Source organism: Nothobranchius furzeri, chromosome 11, assembly GCF_043380555.1.
Source record: "Nothobranchius furzeri strain GRZ-AD chromosome 11, NfurGRZ-RIMD1, whole genome shotgun sequence".
NCBI classification, from domain to species: domain Eukaryota; kingdom Metazoa; phylum Chordata; class Actinopteri; order Cyprinodontiformes; family Nothobranchiidae; genus Nothobranchius; species Nothobranchius furzeri.
The window spans coordinates 52,675,013-52,701,997 of NC_091751.1; the positions used below are offsets into that span (position 1 = coordinate 52,675,013).

General features: G+C 40.8%; 1 protein-coding gene across 1 annotated transcript; it reads left to right on the forward strand.

Moving 5' to 3' along the window:
- On the forward strand, positions 1-25,838 carry LOC107383937 (oxysterol-binding protein-related protein 1). Its single transcript, XM_015956852.3, has 28 exons — positions 1-61; positions 204-376; positions 446-531; positions 616-690; positions 3,188-3,299; positions 3,410-3,495; positions 3,760-3,904; positions 3,991-4,058; positions 4,423-4,467; positions 7,064-7,137; positions 7,218-7,281; positions 7,782-7,883; positions 8,027-8,146; positions 8,245-8,320; positions 9,491-9,597; positions 14,573-14,738; positions 18,283-18,475; positions 20,118-20,193; positions 21,931-22,065; positions 22,158-22,255; positions 22,335-22,517; positions 22,592-22,699; positions 22,943-23,032; positions 23,159-23,285; positions 24,687-24,809; positions 24,882-25,005; positions 25,081-25,171; positions 25,509-25,838. Exons 2-28 carry the CDS (start codon positions 253-255, stop codon positions 25,609-25,611), a joined length of 2,901 nt encoding a protein of 966 aa, XP_015812338.3. The 5' UTR covers positions 1-61; positions 204-252; the 3' UTR covers positions 25,612-25,838.
- Positions 25,839-26,985: the final 1,147 nt, after the last annotated feature.

Sequence of the window (26,985 nt, forward strand, 5' to 3'; positions counted from 1 at the left end):
TGATATTTAGTTTCAGAGGCGAGGATCACGAGGCCGTCTGGATAAAAGCAGGAGTTCATTTGTGAGTTCAAAATTGTCTTTCAATCCAACTAATGTTTATAAATTGTCAGAAATCATATTGAAATATATTTAATTAGTGTAATTTGCTGTTAAACTACTGAAATGACATCAAACTATTAAACTTCTTGGTCTTATTTCATTAGCATTTCATTTAGCATTATCTTGGTCTGCTGCCAACACTTGAGTCCAAAGATGAGCGTAGAAACTGAAGAAGAGCAGCTTCTTCTTCATGCTAAAGAAGGAAACTGTCTTCTTGTTAAAAAGTTGCTTCAAACAAGAGTAAATGAAAACTCCTCCCTCAACATCAATGTTAGATGTAAGTATGAGCTGCAGGATTGTGACTCCAGGTGCACCCAGGGGGGATAATTATCCTCTCTGTGTGTAGCTGGGAATAACAGCACCTCGGGGTGGACAGCTCTCCATCTAGCTTGCAACGGTGGTCACATGGATGTTGTGGAGGAGTTACTGAAGGTGAGAGCTCTCTTTTTCTGGAAATAATAAAGTATTCTCCTTTTTAACCTGCTGCAAGAGAAATGTTCCCCCATTGTTTTGCAGGCTGGGGTGGATGTGAATTTGCAGGATAACTCTGGTGACACCCCTCTACACAAAGCAGCACTTGCTGGAAGAAAGGTAACAGTGTTTATATATGTAAATACCAGAATTAAGATTATTTATGCTCTCATGATGCTTTAAATGGGTCTGTGCCCAGCGCTGGAACAGATGCAGAGGGGGGAAACACTTTTAAATACACTCAGACCATCACTTCATTGGGTACATCATGTAAAAAAATAAAATAAAGCGGCCATTCAATCACATGGCATCAGAATGTGGAAGAAAGATGGGCTACTCTGACTTTTCAGAAATTTTCTCTATTTTTCACCAACAATTATCTCTACGGTAGACTGGTCTACAAAGGAAACTTAGCTAGTGAGCGGCAAGTGAGTGAATAAAACGTGTTGTTGAGATCTGATGCTGGAAAAGTCTTGATTTCAGCTGCAACATTCAGACGTTCAGGTCCGAATTAGGTGTCAACAACATGAAAGCATGTATCCAGGCTGCTGATAGTGGTGTCATGGAAACAGGGAGATGTTCTTAGCCCACTTTACTCCCACTTAGTGCCATCTTAGCCTTGTTTAAACACCACACCCATCCTGATTACCATTGCTGGACCCATCCTCTGGCTAATGCAGTGGTATAATGCACCACTTCACAAAGCTCAAATCCTTTCAGGCGGGTTCCTTTACATTTGCTGGATTCAAACAACCTCTAGAGTTACTGGATCCTAATTCAGTCCCAAATCAACGGGATGTGCAGCTGTGTGATGAAATGTATAGCTGAAACTTGAAAAATTTGAATATGATGCAAAAGTTCCTTTATCCACAAATTCATCTTAAATGTGGAATATGAACATTTTCATATAAATCTAAAAATAAACCTCCACGGGTCATTTAGAGGTGTGCTGAATGAATGTACAGTTTCTTCTATTAAAAAAAAAATACAAATTTTATTTTGAAGGGCACTGCGTTTATGTTTACATCTACCAGCCAATAGGGGGCAACGTTGCCGTTAAAATTGACTCGTTAAGTCAGGCAGCTGATTCTGAGCCCAGAAGATGTTCTAATGGTAAATACTGTTGTAAAAAAAGTATATTAGTAGAAATTCGTCCTTATCCTGTATGATTTGTCACTGGACATGGTGCTGGCTGGTCACTTCACGTGTCAGCAGTGATCCAACACCCCAAGGCTGGAAAATGTGTTGTGTTGTTGCACTACCACTTCTAAACACTAAATGTCACTATAGTGTCCATTTTCCTTGTTCAACCGTTAATATGTGAAACTAATATATGATAGACTCATTACAATGTAAAGCCAAAGCTAGTATTTGTTATAATTGTGATGAAAACCCCAAATTGAAAATCTCAAACTATTAGAATATTGTGAAAAGGTTCAATATTCTAGACCAGGGGTGCACAATCCTGGTCCTGGACGACCGGTATCCAGCAGGTTTTGTGGTTTCTCCCCTCCAACACACTTGAGTCAGAGGTCAAATCACCTGTGCAGTAGCTCATCAGGCTCTGCAGAAGTCTGCTAATCACCAGCTGATTGAAATCAGGTGTGTTGAAGCAAGGTTAAATCTAAAACCTGCTGGACCGGGATATGGCACCCTTGTAGACTCAAATGGGCCATTCCCATCTGTACCGGGTCGGCCCGGGCCGGGTAGCGTAGGTTGTTTAAGCCCCATTCCCACCTGTACCGGGTCGGCCCGGGCCGGGTAGCATAGGTTGTTTACATATCTGGGTGGCCTGGAATTTTCCCGGGCCAACCAAGGCTCATTCTCGGCCCTCTTCCCGAGGGGTACTGCTTCAGGCCGACCAGGGCCAACACGCCCACTGCTGACAGCAAATTCACACCTTCCATTAGAGCAAGCCTCTGATTGGTGGGTAGAATCAGCCCATTCACACCTTCCATTAGAGCAAGCCTCTGATTGGTGGGTAGAATCAGCCCACATGGGCTTAAGGCAAGGATGTGTGGAATCAACCGGGCCAGGCTGGGGCCGACTGGGGCTACCCGGCCCGGGTCGACCCGGTACAGATGGGAATGGCCCAAAAGTGAGACACTTTAATCAGCTGATGAATCTAAAACACCTGCAAAGGGTTCCTGAGCCTTTAGGTGGTCTCACGGTCTTAGCTGTGTTACTGACATAAATGGACTTTTGCATAAGTCAATTTTTTGAGTTTCACCTGTAATAAATGAGAACTTAAGGTAGGGGTCCAACCTCCAATATTAGCAAGGTGTAACTAATGAATTGCTACATTTGATTCCTGTACTAATTTTCTAAAGAATTGAAAAACGATTAGACAAAAATGTACGTCCATAGGACTTTTTTTTGGTGTTTTTCTTGTTGCACATGGTGGGATCATTCTTTAGTATGTTATGAATATTAGTTGCATTTCTGTTTTGTGTAAAATTTGTGAGATTTTAATCTGAATTAGACTTTTTCCCCTGGTTAAATGAAATAAAATAAACAGATGTTTAAGCTCAGCTGCTTTCCAATCCTCATTTCCAGCCTGCAAAAGTATTGTTCTGATGAGTGAGGATCACTGTGTGTTTTCTTCTGGACTTCCAAGGAGATTGTTCTGTTGCTGCTTCGCTACAATGCCTGTGCCAATATAATCAACGGGACAGCTCAAATCCCCAAAGATGTCACAGAGGATGATGAAATCATCACGATGCTGGAAGGTATGAAATCACGGCAGGTTTTTTTTATTATTATTTTCATTTCAGACGGTTGGCTTCTCATTACAGGAGCTCAGCTGTCTTTGGACTCAAGTACTGTTTGGTTTCTGCAGCTGCGGAGAGGAGGGAGGCGAGACGACGGGAGCAGAAGCTTCTGGATGCTGCTAGAGAGGGAGATCTCTCCACTCTGTCAAAATTGGTTAGCGCCTGACCTTTCAAAGAACTTTAAGAAAAATATAACACTTTGAAGAGGATCTTTCTGACCTATCTAATAGGTCATGTGAAAGGCATCTCACACAGTCTCTGCTGTCTCTGAGATTCTTAAGGTTTTCTTAAATGTTATGTTGGATAGCACTAAAGAAATAAAGCTTTTCATTAGATAAAAATACTTATAAGCAAGTTTTAGAGTATGTTCAATAGTTTACGATAAGTTATTTAAGTTTTTCTGACCTCTGATTTTCAGCTAAGTGGAAAGGAAGTTCCAGATCTCCACTGCAGGGACTCAGTGGGGAACACACCTTTACACTGTGCAGCCTACAGGGGGCAGAAGCAGTGCGTTATTAAGTTGCTGAAGTCTGGAGCCAGCCCAGATCTCACAAATAACAATGGTATGTTACTTATCTGGTGCTTTGCTTTGGAGGATGTAGTAGTTTCTGAGAGTATTCAATCATTTAGTCATTTGCTGAGGTTGCAGAACAAACGGCATTGGACCTGGCTCGTACTGCTGACCTGAAACAGATTATAGCTGCATATCAATGTAAGGTGAGATTAAACAATTAATATTTATCAAGTTTTGTGTTTTCTTTCTTAACTGTTTCCTTATAATTCATCGTCTCAGCAGCTGATTTGTAAAACCTAATCTTCAGCACTTTTTAAATTCTCCTATGTTTGAATGCAACCACTTGCGGTCTGGTGACTGTGCGGAAAAGTCTTCCAAGTCAGCGGTCTTTGCTCTGGCCTGTGTTCAATATGCTTTGCAGGGATTCAGTGGGGATTTTTAGCACTGTGCAAATAAAAGCATTGCTACAGACAGAACTGCTGATTAAATGGAAAATCTGCTATGTGGCTTCATGGTAATCAGGCGCCATCTCTGAATCCATTTGTCTGTCTGTCCTTCTGTCTCCAGGATGTGACCGGTGGGGTTCAGAAAATGGAGGGCCCACTTTGGAAGGTACACAGATGTTGAAGTGTAATCTTATCTGCTCTTTATGATCAGTGTATAATCCATACATGTATAGATGCACACCTTTTTATATATACATAAAAATAGAAAATAACTAACCCTTGTTAAAAATAACCCAACTGTGGTGTTTCACACCTGAGTTCAATTTCTGTAGCCACCCCAAGCCTGATTACTGCCACACCTGTTTCAATCAAGAAATCACTTAAATATGAGCTGCCTGGCACAGAGAAGTAGACCAAAAGCACCTCAAAAGCTAAACATCATGCCAAGATCCAAAGAAAGTCTAGAACAAATGAGAACAAAAGTAATTGAGATCCATCAGTCTGGTAAAGGTTATAAAGCCATTCCTAAAGCTTTGGGACTCCAGCGAACCACAGTGAGAGCCATTATCCACAACAGTGGTGAACTTTCCCAGGAGTGGGTGGCTGACCAAAATTACCCCAAGAGCGCAGAGACAACTCATCTGAGAGGTCACAAAAGACCCCAGGACAACTTCTAAAGAACTGCAGGCCTCACTTGCCTCAAGGTCAGTGTTCACGACTCCACCGTAAGAAAGAGACTGGACAAAAATGACCTGCATTGCAGATTTCCAAGACGCAAACCTCTGTTAAGCAAAAAGAACATTAGGGCTCGTCTCAGTTTTGCTAAGAAACATCTCAATGATTGCCCAGACTTTGGGGAAAATACCTTGTGGACTGATGAGACAAAAGTTGAACTTTTTGGAAAGCAAATGTCCCGTTACATCTGGCGTAGAAGTAACACAGCATTTCAGACAAAGAACATCATACCAACAATAAAATATGGTGGTGGTAGTGTGATGGTCTGGGGTTGTTTTGCTGCTTCAGGAACTGGAAGGCTTGCTGTGATCAATGGAACCATGAATTCTACTGTCTACCAAAACATCCTGAAGGAGAATGTCCGGTCATCTGTTCGTCAACTAAAGCTGAAGCGATTTTGGGTGCTGCAGCAGGACAATGACCCAAAACACACCAGCAAATCCACCTCTGAATGGCTGAAGAACAACAAACTGAAGACTTTGGAGTGGCCTAGTCAAAGTCCTGACCTGAATCCTATTGAGATGCTATGGCATGACCTTAAAAATGCGGTTCATGCTAGAAAACCCTCAAATAAAGCTGAATTACAACAATTCTGCAAAGACGAGTGGGGCTAAATTCCTCCAGAGCGCTGTAAAAGACTTGTAGCAAGTTATCGCAAACGCTTGATTGCAGTTATTGCTGCTAAGGGATGCCCAACCAGTTGTTAGGTTCACGGGGCAATTGCTTTTTCACACAGGGCAATGTAGGTTTGGATTTTGTTCTCTCCCTAAAAAATAAAAACCATCATTTCAAAACTGCATTTTGTGTTTACTTGTGTTATCTTTGACTAATGGTTAAATGTGTTTGATGAGAAACATTTTGTGTGACAAACATGCAAAAGAATAAGAAATCAGGAATGGGGCAAACAGTTTTTCACTCCACTGTATTAGTTCTGAGTGTAATTTTACTAGGCTCTTGTTATCAGAGTGAGGTTTTCTGGGCGCGTCCAACTGGGAGGAGCCCAAAAGAAAGACCCAGGACAAGCTAGAGGGACTGTCTCTCAGCTGGCCAGGGAACATCTTGGGATTTCTCTGGAGGAGCTGGCCCAAGTGGCTGGGGACAGGGAAATCTGGGCCTCTCTGCTTAAGCTGCCCCTGCGACCCGACCTGGATAAGGAGAAAATGAATAGATGGACTCTGGCTTACAGATTTTCAATACAATACATATTTATGAAGTTCTTTGCACTAAATCCCTCTCCCATTAAGAGATTTTCAGTATCTTGCACAATGAGCCGTTTCACCCTCCCACTGTCCTAACGAGGAAAGTTGACCATTGAGCAGGGTTGATGGTTTATTCCTTGGGTCCATGTGGCAGAAGTGAGGAGTGAGCACCTCGCCCACCCTCACTCAGGCTGCTATAAGGTGAGAAGCTCCAATATCTTGGAGGGGCTCTTAGTACAGCCATTGCTCCTCCAGAAGCAGCTCTCTCTTGTACGTGAGAGATGGTTGTATTCTAATGTATCTGTTTGTGACATCACAGTCAGGGACTTTTTGAAACGGCTTGTTTTAGGCACATGATTCCCAAAATCTTAACACTGACAGAAAATGGAAAAATGTTTTATTTTTCACATTTGGAGTGTTTTTAAAGGTGATAAGAAACTCACATGGCAGCACAAAAGGAAACCTAATGGCAGGGTTTGAATTACGGGGAAGCTAGGGGGACACACGCAGGGAGATTTTTTTAACCACATTTTAGAATATTGCAATAATACAATGTATCTCGCTGGCTTTTTCAGCAACTAATTGCAACTTTCCATCGGGCGGAGACATTACTGGCTTCTATGTTCTCCGTCTTGCATTAAATAACAATTGTTTTGGCTTTTAAGCTGCTGCTCAAACTTTGTTTCCGGATACATTGATGGCTTTTTTTTTCTTGTTCAGTATGACAATATTCAGGGAAAATAAAATGGGAAAATTTGGGAGTTTTTTGAAACACACATTTGTGCTCTAAAAAGATTATCCACATAACTCAACAGCTATTTCTGACAGAGCTCAAGTCTTCTTGGTTGGAGATCCCACTGGGTGGTTGTAGAAAATGGAACGATCTCCTGGTACCCCAAACGGTAAGTTCTGACAGTGTTTCTTTTATTAATTCATTTTTATTTTACTGCTTTTGATGATTAATTAAATTTTTTTTCTTTAGAGCAGACGCACAGGCTGGCATTCGAAAACAAGGCTCTAAGTCTCTTTTACAAGCTCATAGCATGGTTAGTTGCTACAGTGGGTAGAAAAAGTAGTCAGATCCCTGTCAATTTTTCACTCTTTGTTATATTGCAGCAATTTTCTAAAATCAAATTCTGTGGATTTTCCTAATCAAGTCCAATCAGTATGATCAAACGCAGCTGTACTCCAGTGAAGGTGTTGGACAATCTCAAGGATGATCAGAAGAAATGGAAAGCACCTGAGTTAAATCTGAATGTCACAGCAAAGGGTCTGAATACTTTCTTAATTCATCTGCATACATTTCTAAAATTCTGTGTTTTTGTGTGAATATGGGCTGCTGTGTGTACATTAATGAGTAAAAATTTGAATTTCATTGATTTTAGCAAATGGTTGTAACATAACCAAGAGTGAAAAATTGATGGGGGTCAGAGTACTTTCCGTACCCGCTGTATCTATGTAGATATCAGTGAATTTTTCAGCTGTTATTAAACCAGATTGATACACAATGTTTGTGGTTTGTCAAATAGATTGTTTACAATTCCAGGTCAAACCGTGGGATCATTGCTTCTTTGTGCTCCGCTGCTTTGATGACACAGTGCATCATTTCAAGGTCCCTTCAAATTTAGACTCAATATCAACAAGAAAAGTGAGACAAACCCCTTCTGAGTAACACTAGCTGCGTTTACATGAGCCAAATTTCCTCAATCCGATTAAATATGCGCATGTAAACGTGGCTATACTGCAGACTCTGCATGGGTGTAATTATGTAATTGATTCTGGTCCACTTAGAGATGGCTGGGTGCTCTGGAGGAGCACGCATGTTACGGCACTCATCACTGCATCCAAGACCCGATCGTTTATGATGACATTGGCGATGTTGAAATGGGGAATCTGACACAAGCTGTTTACGTAGGTGAATTTCTTTAAAAATAAAAGTTCTTCTCTGTTGTCTTTTGTTGAGGTGCAAACATGTTCAAACGTGTCTCGCTTTTCTTGTGTTGTTTCAGGCAGCCAAGTCCTACCAACAGAAACTGCAGAGTCAAGTATCAATATTTGAGTCCATGGTGAAAAATGAGATTAGTTGTAAGTATCAAATCCTCAACGGCTCTGTTCATATTTGCTGCCATGTTGTATTAATGGAGCAGGAGATTTGCACTCTCTGGGCGTTTGGCTGAAATACCCACCTAGTCACCTGGTGGTGGTTTTTATTTTTAAGAGTAGAAGATAACTTTCAGCTAAATGCATCAGAAAAAAATGACGTGCAACGACGAGGAAAAAACAGTCATCAGCAATCGACTCATGAAAGAAAATATTTGTGGTGTAATTTTGTTTTAGATGGAAAGAAAAAATTCCCATGGAGGTGGTGGAACCAAAACTATACAGCAGCCAGACACAAGGGGAGGTGCAAGTTTGGCTTTAGTTCCCTTGAAGTTTCTAGTTGTATGTAGATGAGCCAGACAAATACTTAAATAGAGCTTCCACACTGGGGCTGGCTAACTCCGCCCAGATAAGGTAGAAAGTGTTCACATCTGGTTAGCCTGAGGTTTTTCCCCACGTGTAACCGGTTGTTTTTCAGCCCTTTGCCCAAGACGGTCTGCATCGGGCTGAACTGGTCCAACACACCCACTGCCGATAGATTGGCCAGCCCAAATTCATGCCTACCAATAGGGAGCCTCCAATTGGTGGATAGAATCAGCCAGCAGGGGTTTTCTGCATGCATGATTCATTATCATTCTACTGAGGAGTAAACATTGCCTCTGACGGAAGTCATCTATCTTCTGTCTGAGGAGCGCACACACACACACACACACACACACACACACACACAGCACCTCCAGGCTTTATTTGGTTCATTTGGTGTCAAGAGTACTTTTACATTACCATACTTCTGAAACGATTAAATCATTATTCACACAATAGTTAATATTTGAGGGAAATGGTTGAGGATCCAAACACAAGGACTCCTGGACATACCAGCAGCATAATGACATGAATAGATTTGGATCATATGCGCTAGAACTAGACATTAGAACTAAAGGACAAGTCCTTTAAACCCCAACAGCTCTAATTAGTAACAAATATAATCTTTTTTACAATTATTGATTTTTTATTTTATTTTTGCCTTTTTTTAACTGCAGTCTGATTTATTTATAATAAATTTAGAAATTATAAAGTCAATAATCTCATTATCATTGATCCACGGCTGATAACTCCAAACGGTTTAAGCTAATAAACATTTATTTCATTTTTAAGCATTAACTGCACCTCTTCTACTGAAAGCCAAAGAGACAAGTGAACTTTCATGTAAAACCTGCGATGCTCTCCAGATGTGCCTCGAACTGCTGTCCAAACAAATGGAGGTAAGGATGAATATAACATTCTGTTCCCCCTCATGTGATTTCATGTATTTAGCTCTAAAACTGCTGGAGGAGTACGTAACAGAAGACTTAAGTTTTAATCTGATCTCCAACTTCATAAATAAATAAATAAATAAAAGCCCCTGAATTCATCTTGTTTGAAGGAATCCCAATTTCATTGATCCTCATCTCCACACCCATGTGCTGTTTTCCTATTGGCTGACCATTAGCTCCTTTGTACCAATCAGGGTTGATATTTATCTGCTTGCATGTCGCTGTCCACCTGTCTCTGAGCCTCACACCCTCGGATTGTGAAGGGGGAGGGGACATTGTAATAGTGTGATTATCACTGGCATGTCTATAGGAAGGACATAAGAGGGATCTGTTTTCATGCTTAGGTCTGCATTCAGCGTGCAGATCAGCACACACACATACACACACTAGTAAAGTGGAACCCTTGGACTTGGATCCTGTCTCTGTTGCTTGAGGGAGAGGGAGGCTGTGTGTGTGCACTGAGAGAGGGAGAAGTCGAGCTTCTGCGTATTCCTCGGCTCAGACCGAGATGCATATTTTCACTTTTTGAAAAGACACACTTCCACATGCAAGAGCATCCTCCCACAGCAGAGAGAAGAGGCAGAGGCAGCGCGTTCATCTTGTGTCTGCACAGGTACAAGATTCATCTGATGTTCTTGTAATATTCGTCGCTTCCCTCTCAGTCGTCATGTGAAGATCTGTTTGTTTGTTTGTTGTGGGCTGGTCCCGGCTGGCCTGACGAGGCATTTGAAGTTGATTGTCGATTCGTTTTGAATGTTTTTGTGGGGTGTTTACTTGAGATTCAGCCAGACCCATGTGCTTGACTGACGGCTGTTGATAACTCCTCTGGATTTAATCAGCTGAATGTAGTGATAAACTAAGTGTTTGGAATGCTGTCATGTGCTCTTTCCATCCGTTTAGATAGATCTTCTGATTAGGCAATTCTGCATAGATTAGCACCTCACTAAGGGCTTTTCTGGGTCTATAAACATGATTTTAAAGTAAAGAAATGTGTTCAATCTATTTGTGGTGCTAGCATTTTAGTTTTTACGTAAATACAAAAAGAAATGCTGGGTATACATCACCAAGAAGGAAATAACTCACGGAAGTTTTGTATTAAAAAAGAAAAATGCTGAACTATGAGGCATTTTAATGCTGCACATCTATTCTCTGACCTTGAGATAAGCAGATCTGCCAGATTTATTTTAGTAACAATTGGTCTTCCATAACAGTCTCTTTTGAGAAATAATCAGGCATTCTTGCAAAACGAGGCTGAAATTGTCCACTGCTGTTTTATCAGCTTTTAAAAACTTATTATAGAAAGTGAAAACAAGGAAAAGTGAAAACAAGGATCAGGTTAACAAACACGCAACATCGAGAGCAATAGACACACTAACTGGATTATATTTCCCACACTGCTGAGATTGCTGGTATTAAGCAGCATTAAGTCTAATCCCACATTTTTGTTGTCCACTGCAGATGCATGCTCTAGCAACACTTATGAATTTGTTTTCATGTGCGCGTAGCGTGCAACAATGTTGTGCTTGCACTTCGACTTGCTTAAGAATGGTACACAAGTAAAACACAATGCTGAGATCAAAGGCTTTTTCAGCAATTAGTTTTTGCCCCTCGGCGTTGTAGATTTGACCCATTTCAGCAGCTGCTGCAGAGTGCTGCCTTTGCACAGTTGTAGATTTAGATTTTTGACTACTTATTTATTATTTCATTTTCAATTCATAAAAAAATAACCCTGGGAAGAACCCTACTAGTGTTTTTGACAACTGTTACAGATTAATTGACCAAATTAATCTAATTGTTTTCAGTCAAGATGCTTCCTCACCTGTCAAGGAAACAAACGAATGAGAGCACTCACTACTGGCATTCAGACTGTCTGTATTGTTGCTATAGATACGTTTGTACAGGTAGTAACACACAGCACCTTTTAATCTAGATGTAATCATTTTCTCTCTGAGATTTGCTTTTCCTGTAGAGGCAAATGAAACTCTCCATCCTTTGGGGTGTTAGCCAAGGAGAAGCATCCCTCCCAGGCTCAGCTGCTGCTCAGAGCTTCAGTGAGGCTTAAAATAGCACAATTTGTGTCCAGGCGAGAGGATGCAGCGAGAATAAAAGAGCTGGCTGGGATAGTTGCACGACAGTGGACGGTTTCTTGTGCCAAGAGCCGGGGACAAGCATAGGCTCCCCAACATCGAGGTGATTTCTCTCATCCCACAGTCAAAATAAATAAAACAACAATCCACCCAAAAATAGTTAGTTTTATTGTTGGTAATTGTTTCATTTATTCCACTGCTCTGATTGGATAGCCTCTTGGGGATTTCGTCTGTTGTTCTGACTGGCAAAGTAGTTTTATTTAGAACATGACAGACTGTCCTGTATGTGGGAAAATTTAAATTAATCTCATAGTTGGAGAGGAACACAACATTGTGTGTGTATTTCTAAAAAGACAGAAGGAATAAAATGAATACAAAGCAAAACAAAAAGCTGGAAATCAATGTGTTGGTGTTTAATTGTCCCCGTGTTTTCACCACATGGGTGAATGAGCTTCATAGTTTCAATGTGATAATTAATGTAAAATACGTGTATCTACATAAGATGATCATAGATTATTTGAGTATCTAAAACTATAATCCAACTCTGACTCTCTTTACTGAATGTAATCATTTCAAATAGCTGGATTAGCAACTTTTAAGTGGCTAATATAATCACAAAGAAAAATCTGCCAATAAATATTTTCTCTGTTTCTGAACCCCGCTTTGTGCGTCTTATTACGCCTGCAAATGGATCAGATTTCTTTTTTACTGTATTTATTTATTAATTTTTTGGTAATGGAACAAACATCAATCAGCTCACATCTGTGGAGCAGAAAAGCCACGTCAGGATATACTGTTTTATAAGCCTTAAAAAAACTAAAGCTGAAACCTTTTATTAATCATTTTTATTTAAAGAGCAGGTTCACAGAGAAACCATTTTTACTTGTGTTTGAAAGTAAAAATAGTCTTCTACCCCTGTTTCCTCAATTCAGAAAAGCCTGACAGATCTACATCACACTGTTTAACATTCATGAACTCACCCATCTCAGCTCACGATGGGGAAGGCTGTTGTTGGTTTAGCATCCAGGAAACATCAAAGAATGTCTCGGCTAGTAGGAGCTAACATTAGCAACTCCACCACACAGCAGCCTTCCTCCAGGCTTGTGATATTTGTAAAGATGAAACATCAACGTGGCAAAGCAGTCAGTGGTACAGTCACATTGCTGTTGGTCAATCAAAGGTGAGATGTCCAATATCAAGAAATAAGATTCCAAATCCTGCCGTCTGAAGCTGCTTTATTCCCTAGCTGACTTCTAGGTCGCCAAACAGGCGCACCGGAGCTTTTTTTTGTTTCCAAAGAAAACTATAGCAAAGCAATCATTTCTACTACAGACAACTGCAAATGTATTAAAAATACAAATTAAGTTGACCTTTAATTTTTGATCAACATGCAATTACAGCCATTTGATTGGACTGTCGAACCATTTAAGGGCTGTCTTGAGTTAGGTTTTGAGGCACTAATGTCCTGAACTCTTATATGAAAGTTCCCTCATGATGCATGTCTCACTAACGCCAAAGAATTTAAAAGACTTTCTGCTGAATCAATCAGCCAACATAATGAACACTAACACATAACTTACCACCAAGTCCACCATGGACTCCAGGAGACTTCTGAAGATTAGTTGTGGTCTTTTGCCATTAGCTGCAAATCCTTCTAGCCGTCTAAGTTATGAGGTGCGACAAACTTGTTTGTTTGGTTCATCCTGCGCATGCTTGATCGCACCAAGACTGAAATAAATTTCGCTTCAGTCACAATTTATTGTTCCTTAAATCATTCCTGAAACACTTTTGCAACGTTATCGTTCTGGAAGAGGCCAGTGTTTCCCTTAAGGGGTGTAGTTTATCAGCGACGGCTCAAGGTCTCCCTGCAGCACACTGCCCCATCAGTCTCTCTGGCTTCTGCTGTTTGTTTTCAGATGTTTCTGTTGAAACAGACATGTTTTTCATTTGAGCAGCAGTAGCTCCTATAACAAATGCTAACCCAGTCAAGTTTCTTTTTGCTGTGCATGCAGAGGATATGTGTGGTCATTCATCAGTCATTGATAGGTTTAGAGTCCACCTCTCAGGAGTCACAGTGATGGCTGATCTGAGTGTTGCAAAGATGTGCTGTAAATCACATGCTGCCTAGGTTCTGTGTGAATACCAACTTAAATACGTGGCTTCTGAAAACTTTTTCCACCTTGAGCACACCGACAGGTTCGCTGATGGATGTTTTGTGAATGGTGCACAGAATAGCTCAAACTTGTGGCAGGTTTCAGGAGCAGAAGCTGAGCTTTTCTAATTCAATCAAACACTTGGGCCTCGGTTTGCAGTCTGTGATTTACAGCATGATTTACAAGCTCCTGTTGTGCTGACTCATTCGTCTTCCTCAAGGTTGCTTAGCCTGTGCTCCTATTTATTATCACAGTGCCTCGTCTGCCCTAGCATACATTTTTTTTTACTGTCTAGTTTAAACTACTTTAATAGATACAAAAACTATGCATAGACTTTTTTTTTTTTTTGCATTATTTTTTATCTTTATTGGGGTCAATTTGGCACCAGTTGCACATCAGCAGCAGACACCGGAGAAACGTTGATCTGATGTGCCCCACGGTGGCCTGGATCAGGTAGCATTGAACAGACGTCTGATCCTGAGCCACTGAGCTTTCTGAAACTGGGGTGTATGGTTCCACCAGAAAGAAACCAGATCAGTTTGCAGGGTTAAAACAATGACCTGCCATCGGCATCACAGACATGCACGCTCGGTTTCAGCTGGGCGAGTTCAGTTAGAGCTTTGGAGTTCACTGGTTTAGCTCTGGTGAGGAGATTGGAGTTGACTGCTGCTCCTGTGTTTACAGGTGTGGAGCCTCAAAGTAGAGCAGGAGGAGGAGAAGAACAAAGCTCTGACGGAAACTCTAGAGAATTTGGCTGCTGACCACTATGAACTGAAGTGCTCCTTAAATGAGAAAGAGAGGTCTGAGTGCTTCACCCTCACTGAAGATGACTTCTTCGATGCTATATCAGGTCAGTAACCAGGATGTAGGTCATCACGCACTAGTTCGGTGCATCATTGGATTTTGTTTGAACTCATGGCCTCTTTCCTCCGTAGATTCTACATAAACCCTTCAAACACAAATTAGTTAATTTTTGACACTTTGTCGCAGATTTCAGTTTAAAAAAACATTTTTCAGTTTTCATTCTAAGTCGACACAAAATGTTATAAAGTCCACTTTAACTACAACTTTAACTCTTTTTGTAGAGCTCATGTGGAAGCCAGTTATTCTGCAATACCATTTTTAGGTAGAAGTTCTTGCTTCCTGTCTTTTTTTCATAAAAGAATTGGCTGTCAGAATGTCCTGTGAACACTCAGCCAATCAACAAACAGGAACAAGAACCAGCAACCAGTATAGCCAGCTCAATGGAGCTTCACTGTTGTCATTTTTCATCTTCTATTTTTAAGGATTTGAGTTCTCGTTTTAACCCTTTATTGGCCGTGACAGGGGAAAAGAGATCGTATGTTTTGAGGGTTGGTTTTATTCAGTTGTGGCTCTAAAGGGACTATGGAAGTTTTTCATAATTTTAAATAATTTTCTTGAGCCAGTATGTGCTGAAATGACCCAATACAGCAGGGGTATTCAATTCCGGGCCTGGAGGGCCGATGTCCAGCACGTTTTAGTTGTTTCTCTAGTCCAACACACTAGATTCAATAGTTGAATCACTTGTGCAGCAGCTCATCGGGCTCTGCGGAAGCCTGTTAATCACCTGCTGATTGAAATCATGTGTGTTGAAGCAGGGTTAAAACCAAGACGATCTGGATACCGGCACTGAAGGGCCGGAATTGAATAGCAGCCAGTCCCTATCGCCCTCTGTGGCCAGAATAATCCACTTGCTACAACCCTAACCCTCCACAAAAATAAACAATCAATGATGAACAAGAGTCTGCTTCTAGACCTGCAGAAAGAGAAAAACAAACAAAAAATAATAATAATTAACAATTTTAAAAAGGGGACACACACAACAATACAACAGGAGCAAACTATCCCTGTGTCAACCTGATGAGGAAATGTAAAATCAACATTGTTTTACTGAACAATCACACGATAATAAATCACAGTGCATTTAGTGCCAACCACAGCCTTAAGACATGTGTTGAAAATGCTCAAGTCCATTATTACGTCCCTCTGCTTGCTAGGAATGATGTTGTTGAGGGAGCAATAAAAGGATTTTATTAAAAAAACACAGGAGTTCATGGATAAAATGTCTAACAAAAGGAGCCAAGCCAAAAGGGCTGGAAAGAGGGAAACTAATTAACTGAAATATTCTTATTTATAATTCTAAATAACACACAAGAGTCGTCCTGAAAAGCAGTGACACTCGGGCAAAGCCAAAATCGAAGTCAAGGGCCAGTCTAAGGTCAATCCAAAAGTCAATCCGAATCTAGAATATGCTAACGAACAAAGTTAAACACAAGGGCACCACGAGGAGAAGAGAAAAGAGTGAACACCTCCGTGTCCACACTTCCCTGTACCTTCTCGCTGAATGAGGGCAAGAGGGCAGCTTTTAACAGCTGCTCAGGAGATTGTCAAATTACCCACAGCTGGGCACCAGGAGACAGACGAGGCAGATGCCATTGAGGCCATCCTGTGGCCGAAAAGGGGCACTGCACGTAACATCCATACTTATGAGAGTACCATGTGAGCACCTGTGTGTGTACACGGGCTTTTACATGTAAGGTTTCTCTATAGGAGCGTCCAATAGAGAGTGTGAGGGGCCACAGATCTGCCCCCCAAAGATGTGCAGGAGATGGAGGGAGCTCCAAGTCCCAGAGATGCCCCAGCCCCTTCTCGAGAAGCGCAGAGGATTGCCGCGGGGGTCATAACCAGCAGCCGGCAGAGTCTCGGGAGATATCAGCGGCAAGCCCACAGGCCCGCCCGCAGCCTCCCACCCCCAAGCCGGCCGAGCCCGGAACCCAGCGAGCTGGGACCCAGGGGCGACCAGCCCCGCCGGGGACCCAACAGAGCCCAGGGACTCAGATCCCACCCGGCAGCCACCGGTATTGATCAGGCAGACTCCAAAAATCTTAAACCCCTGACCCGGGAGCTGCGAACACTCCGGCAGACCAAGGCACCACACTCCACACCACTGTGGCAGGGGGAGGGTAGGCGAATATGTGTAGTAGCACAAGAAGTCCGAGGAGAGGGGAGGAGTCCAAGGCCCCACCCGACATATACAGTCAGACACAGTCATACACTCCCTCCCTCATGCTCACACATACACATACAACTTAAGACTTACAAAATGAACGCTAGACACCCACTCACGCTCATGTAACGTCCAGGAATGGTCAGTGTTCACCTACAGATTGACCTACATGCCACTGGTCATCTACAGACATGAATTCCTCACTCTAAGGTGGATTTTACATTCTACCTTTCAACAAGCCCAGAAGGTTCTGCAGCTCTGAGCACATGATAATGTATTGCCAACATCATGTTCCCATCTCAAGGTTCTTCTCTGCCAAGCCTGTCTGCTTATCTAGGCTGTCCTGCACAGAATAAAGGACTGAACCGTTATAATAGTAAATAATCATATGGTTGAATGAACAATAATGGTTGATGAATAATAATAATGTTTTGATTAATTTGTGCTTAAATTAATAAGGTTGCTTAATCTGTGCTTGAATTACTGAAGTTGAAATTAATATTATTATGATGTTCAGTAATGTTTGGTTTAACAAGTGAATCATTATCTACACTAAGACACAATGTTCATTAGAGATAAATTAAAGTTAAAGTAACGTCACTGAATAGACCTGCTATTATTAGATTAAATGTATCTGTCAAAAAATTAATAAAAAGAAACTTCAGTTTCCCTGATTCCTAAATATTGTCCTACTTCAAAGAGAACCCCATTTTGAACTAAGTTTCTCTCAGATTCTGATGATTGAACTCATTCCTTTCTTGCAGAATCTTACAAACTGCAGCAAAATCAGTGTCAACTCCTCTCCCACATCATGATGCTGCCACCACCATGTTTTGCATTAATAATTTCCATGTAATTAACAAAGATCTGAATCTTTTATTGAATATTTACTGTTTCTCAAGTTAGCCACTTCATTTAACTGAATAAATTTAAATCGAAGCAGGACTTAACTCCTTTGCAAAAAGCTTTCTCTCTATTTTGTTTAAATGCATGGTTTAGTTGCATAAAGATTCTTCATGACGCCGCTTTAGTGACACACATTTTGATGTCCAGTACAACCAGCACTGTTCTCTAACTTCCTTCCATCGTTTGCATTGTTGTCCTCTCCTTTGTGCCTGTGACAGCACCTATAATGCCACAGACAGGGCTGCATTGGGGTGGAGTAGAATTGTGCAAACAGTGTTGCAGGAAAGGAAGCCTCCGTGTGTCCTCTTATTGGAACATAATCCTCAGGTGGGGTTTGGCCAGCGGCTGGGAGGGAGGTTCGGAGAGGAACTCTGGGACTAGAGCCTTTGTTTTTGGAGCGTCGAACCTCAGCTTTCTAAATTTTACAGATTTTTTTTACATCTGTGTCATCATCCCACAGAGTCTGACTCAGAGCTGTCTGTGAGCGGCTTCCGGTCTGTGGCCAGCTACTCCTTTGAGGAGGACGAGGGCGAGGACTCGCCATTTCAAAACAGCCTCCACCATCCTAGCGTGTGCCGGGGTGCTGCAGGAATGTCAGGGGAAGGTAACCATGGCAACCAAGCAGCCCAGCACAACGGAGTGAGGAAGCACAGGTAGGACACGCTCTAGTTCTGATGTCAGACTTGTTTACAGACAGAGCTCGGCAGACCCCCTGAGTTTTTATTCCAGATGATTTTCACATCTGGATTTAGCAGACAAAGTTTGATGAAAGGATGCTGACCCCTGGCTCCGAATGTAACCCAGTAGGTGTTAGAGTAAGGAGACGCCACCTTTCCACCTAAGTCTGTTTTTGTTGCCTGGTGTTGATTTGTCCTTTATTTTTATGCCACAGAGTGTCAGATCCACAGAGAATAAACGTGTTTTGTTTGTTCTGAGCGCCAACTCGTCAAATAAAAAATCTTTTTAATTATTTTTATTTTAATGAAAATGTAACATTCTTCTAGGAGCCTGGTTTTTGACTTGGCCTGTTTGTTCATTCAACAAGTAGTGCATGAATAATTTAGCGTGAAGAGTTTGAGGAACAAGCCGGCTCGATGAGTTGGTGTGTGTGTGTGTGTGTGTGTGTGTGTGTGTGTGTGTGTATGTGTGTGTGTGTGTGTGTGTGTGTGTGTGTGTGTGTGTGTGTGTGTGTGTGTGTGTGTGTGTGTGTGTGTGTGTGTGTGTCATATTTAATGATATATGAGGTGTTTCTTTATATTCATTCAAAAACATGTCATGTTTGTCTTTTTGACACGTTTTACTGTAAATTGACTTTTTTTTTTTACTTTTTTTTTTTTTTACCAGAGAGAACACTCTCTCTTCTCATCCGAGCATTGAAAAGCCACAGATGTATTACACCATAGATGGCTCTAGGAAACTTCAGATTAAAAGACTTTGATATTTTTGTTTAACTTTCAGGAGCCTATGAAAGAAAATGTATTTCCACCGATGTTCAGAGGTTAATTTGTTGTCAGTGAGTGATACAATAGCAGCTACGTTTACCACAGGTTTGATAAATTTTCACAGCAAACATTGGGTAGAAAACAAATATCCAGAAAATCAAGAACTCCTGTTATATTTCAATGAAAGAAATCCTGCGTGTTTAAATACATCTTAGAGATGAGGTAACTGGAACAAAAACTAGGCCAGAAGTATATCCGCCATGCATCACCGCTCTGCCCATCGTACAGATGGTACCACACACACACACACACTCCCTGCATCACTGTTTATTTAGCCGATTTAAAGGCTTTTATGTGTGTAGCTGCTCCAGCTCTCCGCTCTGAACAAGAACACCATCTGCCTCCGGCTGGCCTACCTGTAAAAAACAAACACAAAAAAGCTTGTACTGCAGATGTTAGCAAGACTATTAAAGAAGAAAAGTCCTAATAATATTAAACGATGTATAATGCATGGATTCTACATTTAGAAATCCTAATTAAAAAGGTATAAATCTAGTTTTCAGGAGTGTGTGTTTGTGTTGAATGAGCTGAAAAGCTTGTTAGCTTACAGGCATCAGATTACTCGTTTCCCCCAAACTCAGCTGTCCAACACTGTTTGCTTTCACATTTTTAAAGCTGCTGAAGACAAACATATACATCACAAAAGTGCTTATTTAGTCAGTGCCAAAGTAGAAAAGACATTTTAAGCAGTGAAGTTTCAGTGAGTTTCCAAGTTGACATTAAAAAGGAAGTATTTTCTGCAATTGTTTAATTTCCACTGATATAATTCTGTTTTTCTCTGTTTTTCCCACAGAGCCTCTCTCCCAGCTCCCATGTTCTCCAGGAATGATGTGAGCATCTGGAGCATCCTGAAAAAGTGCATCGGCATGGTGCGTACACGCCAGCGTCTATATGTCTCTTTAGTTCGTTTCTGGTTTTACCTCTAACTCGTCATCTAGAGCTTAAAATGTTGGCTGATTTGTTTATTTAGATGTCAGCTGACTGAGAAATGTAAGTTTTTTGTTGTTGTTTTTTGTTTTTTTTTTTTGGCTGGCACTCGATTGAAAGAATTCATTTAATTAATTGGAGGCTTTGTAATTAATTAATCTCAATTAATCACAAATTAATCGCTCAAGAAAATTTGCCCTGAAAGCAAGTTTTTAACTAAAAATAATGAGGCAGAAAATCAAACAACAGACATGGACATTATTATTGTATATTGAAGCTATTTTAATTTTAAAAAATGATTTTAAATTGTATTTCAGTTAAAAATATTTAAATAAATAAATAAATTGTTTAGAGCTGCTGCTGTGAGTCGTGTAAAAAAACGCTGCAGGCATAGGCTGAAAGCAGCTTTCCAACTTTGTGACTAATTGCTCAGTTGGGATAATTGACCTCTTTTGTATCATTAGAGACATGTGAATGACGCATTACTCACCAAAATCATTAGAATATTTTAGACAACTTGGCAAATTTTTATCCAGTTGTATATTAAATATTTTGTCTTATTTCTTTACCAACATTCTTTACTTTTGTTTCAAGTTTTTGGTTCGCCTCTTGGAACGATGGAAAATGGTTATTTAGGAAAGTTTTGAATCTATTTATGAAACATTTGGCTATAAATTCTCAAAATATTGACTCTAAAATGTAAAATATTTGATTTAGATATTTGAAATGCATGTTTAAAATGGACAGGGCTATTTTATTCTGATTTAATTTAAAACCATTTCACCTTAGTTGAAATCCCTGGTTAAATATGAGATTCTTAACACATTCTTCTATCAAGCTGCAAAGCTATTTATGTATAAATGTACATATTCAAGCATTTTTCTAATTTTTAGGATCATTTCAGTTTTTTACACTGAAACTCAAAAATAAAATCTCAGATTTATTTTTTTTTGTGTTTCATTGTGCCTTGTTTTTCAGAGAATTTGAGAAATGTTGTAGTTGGTTATCTGACCTTTAGCCTCACCTGTATTCAGAAGTTTTTAAAAACGATCGGTCATCTGTCTTTACCTTAAAATCTGCAAATGTTTCCCTTTTTAATGTTTCCAGATCTTTTTAACCGTTTCTGTTTCCTCCTAAATCTTTTCTCCTTTTGTCTCTCATTCATTAAAAAGTAAATAAATAAAACGTTTCTCTTCCCACTGAATGAGGTTCTTGTGCTACACAGTTACACATATAATATGTGAACATTGAATTTATGAAACTTTTTATTCCCTAAATCTCCTAATTGCCTCCTGTAGCTTTGTGTGAAACATTCTGTCTAAAATCTGTGACTAATTAGGTTCATATAAACAACTTTATCTGCTAATATTTATACTGCGGTATGTTTTTAGAACTGCTAACACCTAAAACATCAGTCATGAGTAACATTTACACCGTGTATCTGTTTATAGCTGTAAAAACCTAGAGTTCTGTCCTCCAGACATTACACACAAACAAGCAGCGTATTTTCTACAGCAGCTCTTTCACACTTTTCGTCCGTGAGATTTTCTATTTTTTGTCACTGAGTAGTGCACCATCTGTGCAGCACTAATAGGAATTTATTTTTGTGTTTTGCTTCCCCCTCTGAATACTGTAAATGCTTAGTGTGTTGAAGACGCACAAAATCTTCTTCTGCTCAGGAATTATCAAAGATCGCCATGCCGGTGGTGTTCAACGAGCCCCTGAGCTTCCTGCAGCGGCTCACAGAGTACATGGAGCACACCTACCTCATCCACCAGGCCAACGCTGCTACAGACTCTGTCGAGAGGATGAAGGTACCTGGAATTTGTTTGAATTTAATTTAAATAATAGCAAGCAATTAGGTCTACTAGTTGTTTTTAGGCTATAATAAAGTTATGCTTTTCAGTGTGTAGCAGCGTTTGCTGTGTCAGCTGTAGCATCACAGTGGGAGAGGACTGGAAAGCCCTTCAACCCACTGCTGGGGGAGACCTTTGAGCTGATCAGGTGTGACTAGAGTTTCAGAAACTTATATTTTTAGGTTTAGGGGTCCCTGCAGGTCTAACTGCTTCACTATTTCCACCAGAGATGATTTGGGCTTTAGGTGGGTGTCAGAGCAGGTAAGCCACCACCCTCCGATCAGTGCCTTTCATGCCGAGGGCCTCCAGGAAGATTTTGTCTTCCACGGTTCGATATATCCCAAGCTCAAGTTCTGGGGGAAGAGCATCGAAGCGGAGCCCAAAGGAATCATCACGCTGGAGCTGCCAAAGTGAGTCCACTCTCACCTTGTAGGGTTAACTTTACTTTACACCTCTCTCACCTTCTGATTCTTAACCCTTCCAGATACAATGAAGCCTACACCTGGACCAACCCCACCTGTTGCGTCCACAACATCATTGTCGGTCAGCTTTGGATCGAGCAGTATGGCAACGTGGAAGTGATCAATCACAAGTAAAATAAGAATTCTTCACTTCTGTGATTTTTTTCTTTTTCTTTGTGCAGATGTAGAAGGGTAACCGTGGTAATTTGCATGCACAAACACTCTACAAAGGAATGCTGATATGATTTTCAGATCCTGCTTATCGATCAAAGATCGTAGCAGAACCGGGACAGATGCCATTAGAACAGAGGCGTGGGATGATGAATGTTTGCAAAGTTGCAGAATCTGTAAACACGCTGTCGCTCTGATTTCAGAACTGGCGAGAGATGCAGCATGACATTCAAGCCATGTGGCCTCTTTGGAAAAGAGCTCCACAAAGTCGAGGGATGCATCCAAGATAAAAGGCAACGAGTATTTTATTATGAGTGGGATGATGTGACAGCTTATGTCGTTTGGATGAAGTTGTTTGAATCAAACGACGCTGTGCAAGGTTGCAATACACATTTGTTTTTTGTTTTTTTTGTCTGCAGCAAAAGGAAGCTCTGTACAATATATGGCAAGTGGACTGAATGTTTATATGCAGTCGACCCTGCGAAGTTTGATGCCTACAAAAAGATTGATAAAAAGAATTCGGAGGAGAAGAAGAGCAACAAGGCGGTGAGAACTGTCACCTGTGGATTTACCGTACTCTTCCAATGTATATGTAAGGCGCACTGACAAACAGCATGTGAGCTGACCAAAGCACCATACAGACAACACGTACATAAAAACCATACAAAACAGATGAAGGCAATCAATAAAAGCAGCTAAAACAGCAACTAAAAAACACACATAAAAAGGAAGTCTTGGTCCAAAAGCCAAATCGTAAAAGTGGGTCTTAAGTGGTGCCATGAAGACTGCCACGAATGATGCTTGCCATACAGAGATCAGCACTGCATTCCCAAGAGGTGGTTCAGCATGCACAAAGGCCCTTTCCCCCCTGTTTTGTAGTTAAGTTTTAGGAATGCACAGCATCAGGCGGTGAGCTGACCTAAGAGCTCGGATCGACTCGTATGGTCTGATGATGTTGCACAGATAGGATGTTGCAAGTCCATTCAGTGCTTTAAAAATAAACATTAGGACCTTAAATTTCACCCTGAACTGCCAATGGAGATGTACTAAAACCGGCGTACTGCTAGTGTTTGTTGGATAGCAGCAGCATTCTGCACTATCTGCAGCTGGTTTAGAGCCCAACAGGAGTGAATTTGCAGGTTCTAGTCGATTCGGGAGGTGATAAATGCATTCAAATCTGACCTTTTCCAGAATGGTCTCAGGTGTGTTTGCATCAGGTGTCAAAATTGAGCCTTATTCGTCTTACATGGGAATTTTATCTGAACTACAAATCATGCTTTATAGGTATGCATGACAATCGGACAGTCGAATGCAGGGGAATAAGCAGTGCAGACAAACCCCAGTGGCCCTCTGTAGCTCTCAGAGCTCAAGGAAGGAGTCAGTAAAGAACAACAAATGAACACGAGACAATGAAACTCTAAAATCTGACTCGTCACACTGATTCGCCTTCAGTTAGTCTGGAGAGGTTTCACAGCTGTCCCCCGATCCCAAATATTGATGAATATGAACTAAAAAGTTGTCAGGTGCATGGTTTGATATTTTTATCCCAGCTTCAAGGCACCTCCTTCCACTTGTTAAACTGACATTTCCAACTTTAATCAGCCTGTTTAAATAAAGATAAAGCAGAATTTTGACCGGAACACCTCCTTTTAGAGTGACGGTTTTCCATAGAGACTGGAGTTGTTTCTGTGTATCCGTCTGCAGCTAATGAAGAGCTTAGACAGCACATACGAGTCATTTCTGGTGCTCCATGACAACCTAGTGTCTGGTTGCTATGCACTCTCCATTCTTTAGCAACCACATGTTTACTCTTCCCATCTTTTTCAGAGAGTTTGGATTGTTATTCTTTTGTTGTTGCAGAGTTTTATGTCTGTTGCTTCTAAAACGTCTTACAGGTTTTTCACCTTTTTTAAAAAAGGAGTGTGTAATGGTCGTGTGTGTTTGTAGACACAGAAGTGTGTGGATGAGGAGTCTGAAGAGATGCCTCCTCCTGATGCTGAGACGGTCCAGGTTATCCCGGGAAGCGAGCTCATCTGGAAGATAACACCCCGACCAGGAAACTCACCGAAGGTACAGTTAAAGTGTGACATAACGAGACTTTCAGAAGTGGGAAAACTGGTTTAAATCAATTCTCTGTTGCAGTTTTATGCATTCTCCACATTTGCCATGCAACTCAATGAGCTGGACAAGTGCATGGAGGGAATCCTGCCTCCCACTGACAGCCGCCTCAGACCGGACATCCGCGCCATGGAGAACGGAGATATAGGTATAGTGTTGGTCACGCTGAAGCTTTTGTTTTCATCACAAGCAGTTCTCAATCTTCTGTATTTGCGTGTTGCAGATCTGGCAAGTGCAGAGAAGAAGAGACTTGAGGAGAAGCAGCGAATGGCTCGTAAAAATCGTTCCAAATCAACAGAGGAGTGGAAGATCAGGTTAGTAACTGATGGATGTCGTTTACAGAGCGCCGCAGTTGAGTTTCTGCTGCAACTCACCGTCTCCCACCATGCTTTTCTCTTTATGACATCTTAAAAAGGAGCTCTTCCCTTGGCCCAAGGTTTGCTTCAAAGCTCGTTTTTTTTTTCTGATGTGAAGTGCTGCACAACATCGCCCTCCTCAGGATGACGTGCACAACTGCGTGTGTCCTTTAAACACTCATCTCATTTTCCAGCTGCTAGCAGATGCATTTTAAATGTCTTCTGTGTGTATTTGGTTTGAGTGATTCTATTTAACAACGCTCGTGTTAAAATCTAATTTTATTTTATTTTTAAGGTGGTTTCAGCAAGGACCCAACCCACACACTAAAGCTCAGGATTGGATCTACCTTAAAGGCTACTGGGACAGGACTTACACTCAGCCACCTGATATCTACTAAATGTAAAATCTAGCAGAAATAAACACATGGTTTCCTATTTTACCACCTTTTGGACACCAGCTGCTGCAGGAGCGATTACACGCTGCAGCATTTGCAACTAAATAATGGAGTTAGAACAGGAGATATTGTGTCAGGTTCAGTTAGTGGAGAAAAACAGAATATCTGTGTGAGCAATAAAGCACAAAAGCCCTCATTTATGGTGGCTTTAACCACTTGATATTAGCATGTAGTTGAACAAGTAGAATGTATTTTAGGACTATTACTCGTTAGATGGAGTGTTTAACCAGCTACTTTCATTTTAACTGTAGTTTGCTGATTATTTCCACTCAGTCATGGGAACACTTGACTCATCAGTGTGAGAAAGCGGTGAGGAGGCAACAGCCCTTCAAACTGTGAGGATGGAGCTCATGTTATTCACTCACAGCTTCCACACTGATTGACACTTGTGCATACATATTATTATGCAGTGCCGATTTTTATTTTAAATGAACCTTTGGCAGACATTTGGCTTTATTTTTACTCGATACATTGAGTGGGTAAATATCTGGTGTTTATATGAATGTGGTAGAACTTTTTGCATATTTTAAAAGGTTCTTGTCAGCTTCTGTTTGGCTGTGTCCAAGCAAAGGTGTGTGCTAGTAAAAGATCTGGTGAGAAAATGACTTGTATAGTAATATGCTGTAGTGATAATGTATAATGATCGACCCTGTAGCACTTTGTATGGATTTAAAACAAGAAAACCATTCTGCTCTTAACTCGTGTGTGTGTGTGTGCGTGTGTGAAGTGTAAAGGTTTTGCCATGGAAAATACAACTGATGTAGATAGTAGGAACATTGGTCTGTCATGGCAAATGCATGTGCATAAATAACTATGCAAGCCTTACCTCGTTCACAGTCCAGCACTGAACATGTCTCCTCTTAGAAAGCTGCTTCATGTAGACGTTTTTGGTTTTTCCGTTACCAACTACTGACAAACAGAATTTCTATTGTTGCTAAATAAATAAAACTATGAACAAAATGTTGTTTTGAGAAAACTGCATATACGCTCTGTTCCTTGAGTGGTTAACCTTTCACCTTTTCCATCACATTCTTGGCATTTGAAGTAGAAGTCGACAGATGTTTTTTCTACTGCAAATAGCCGATATGTGCTGCCGATAACTAGATGATTTCCACCTCTTTCATGCAAAAATGTCACAAATAACATCATTTGATGCACAACATTTCTGAAACGGAATCTGTTTTCAAACACTGAATTGAACCAACAGTTAAATCTTAATTTGGTGCCCTGCTCAGTGTTAAAATCAAACATCTAACTAAAGTTAAACAAATGAACTGACCAAGTATTGAATATTTAGGACTGATATATGAAAATAAA

Bases quoted from the DNA above. Each gene is read 5' to 3' on its own strand.
- LOC107383937 (XM_015956852.3), top strand. From the start codon at position 253: ATGAGCGTAGAAACTGAAGAAGAGCAGCTTCTTCTTCATGCTAAAGAA. The intron at 3,905-3,990 runs GTATGTTACTTA...CTGAGGTTGCAG, and splicing joins AGATCTCACAAATAACAATG to AACAAACGGCATTGGACCTG. The intron at 22,518-22,591 runs GTGAGTCCACTC...TAACCCTTCCAG, and splicing joins ATCACGCTGGAGCTGCCAAA to ATACAATGAAGCCTACACCT.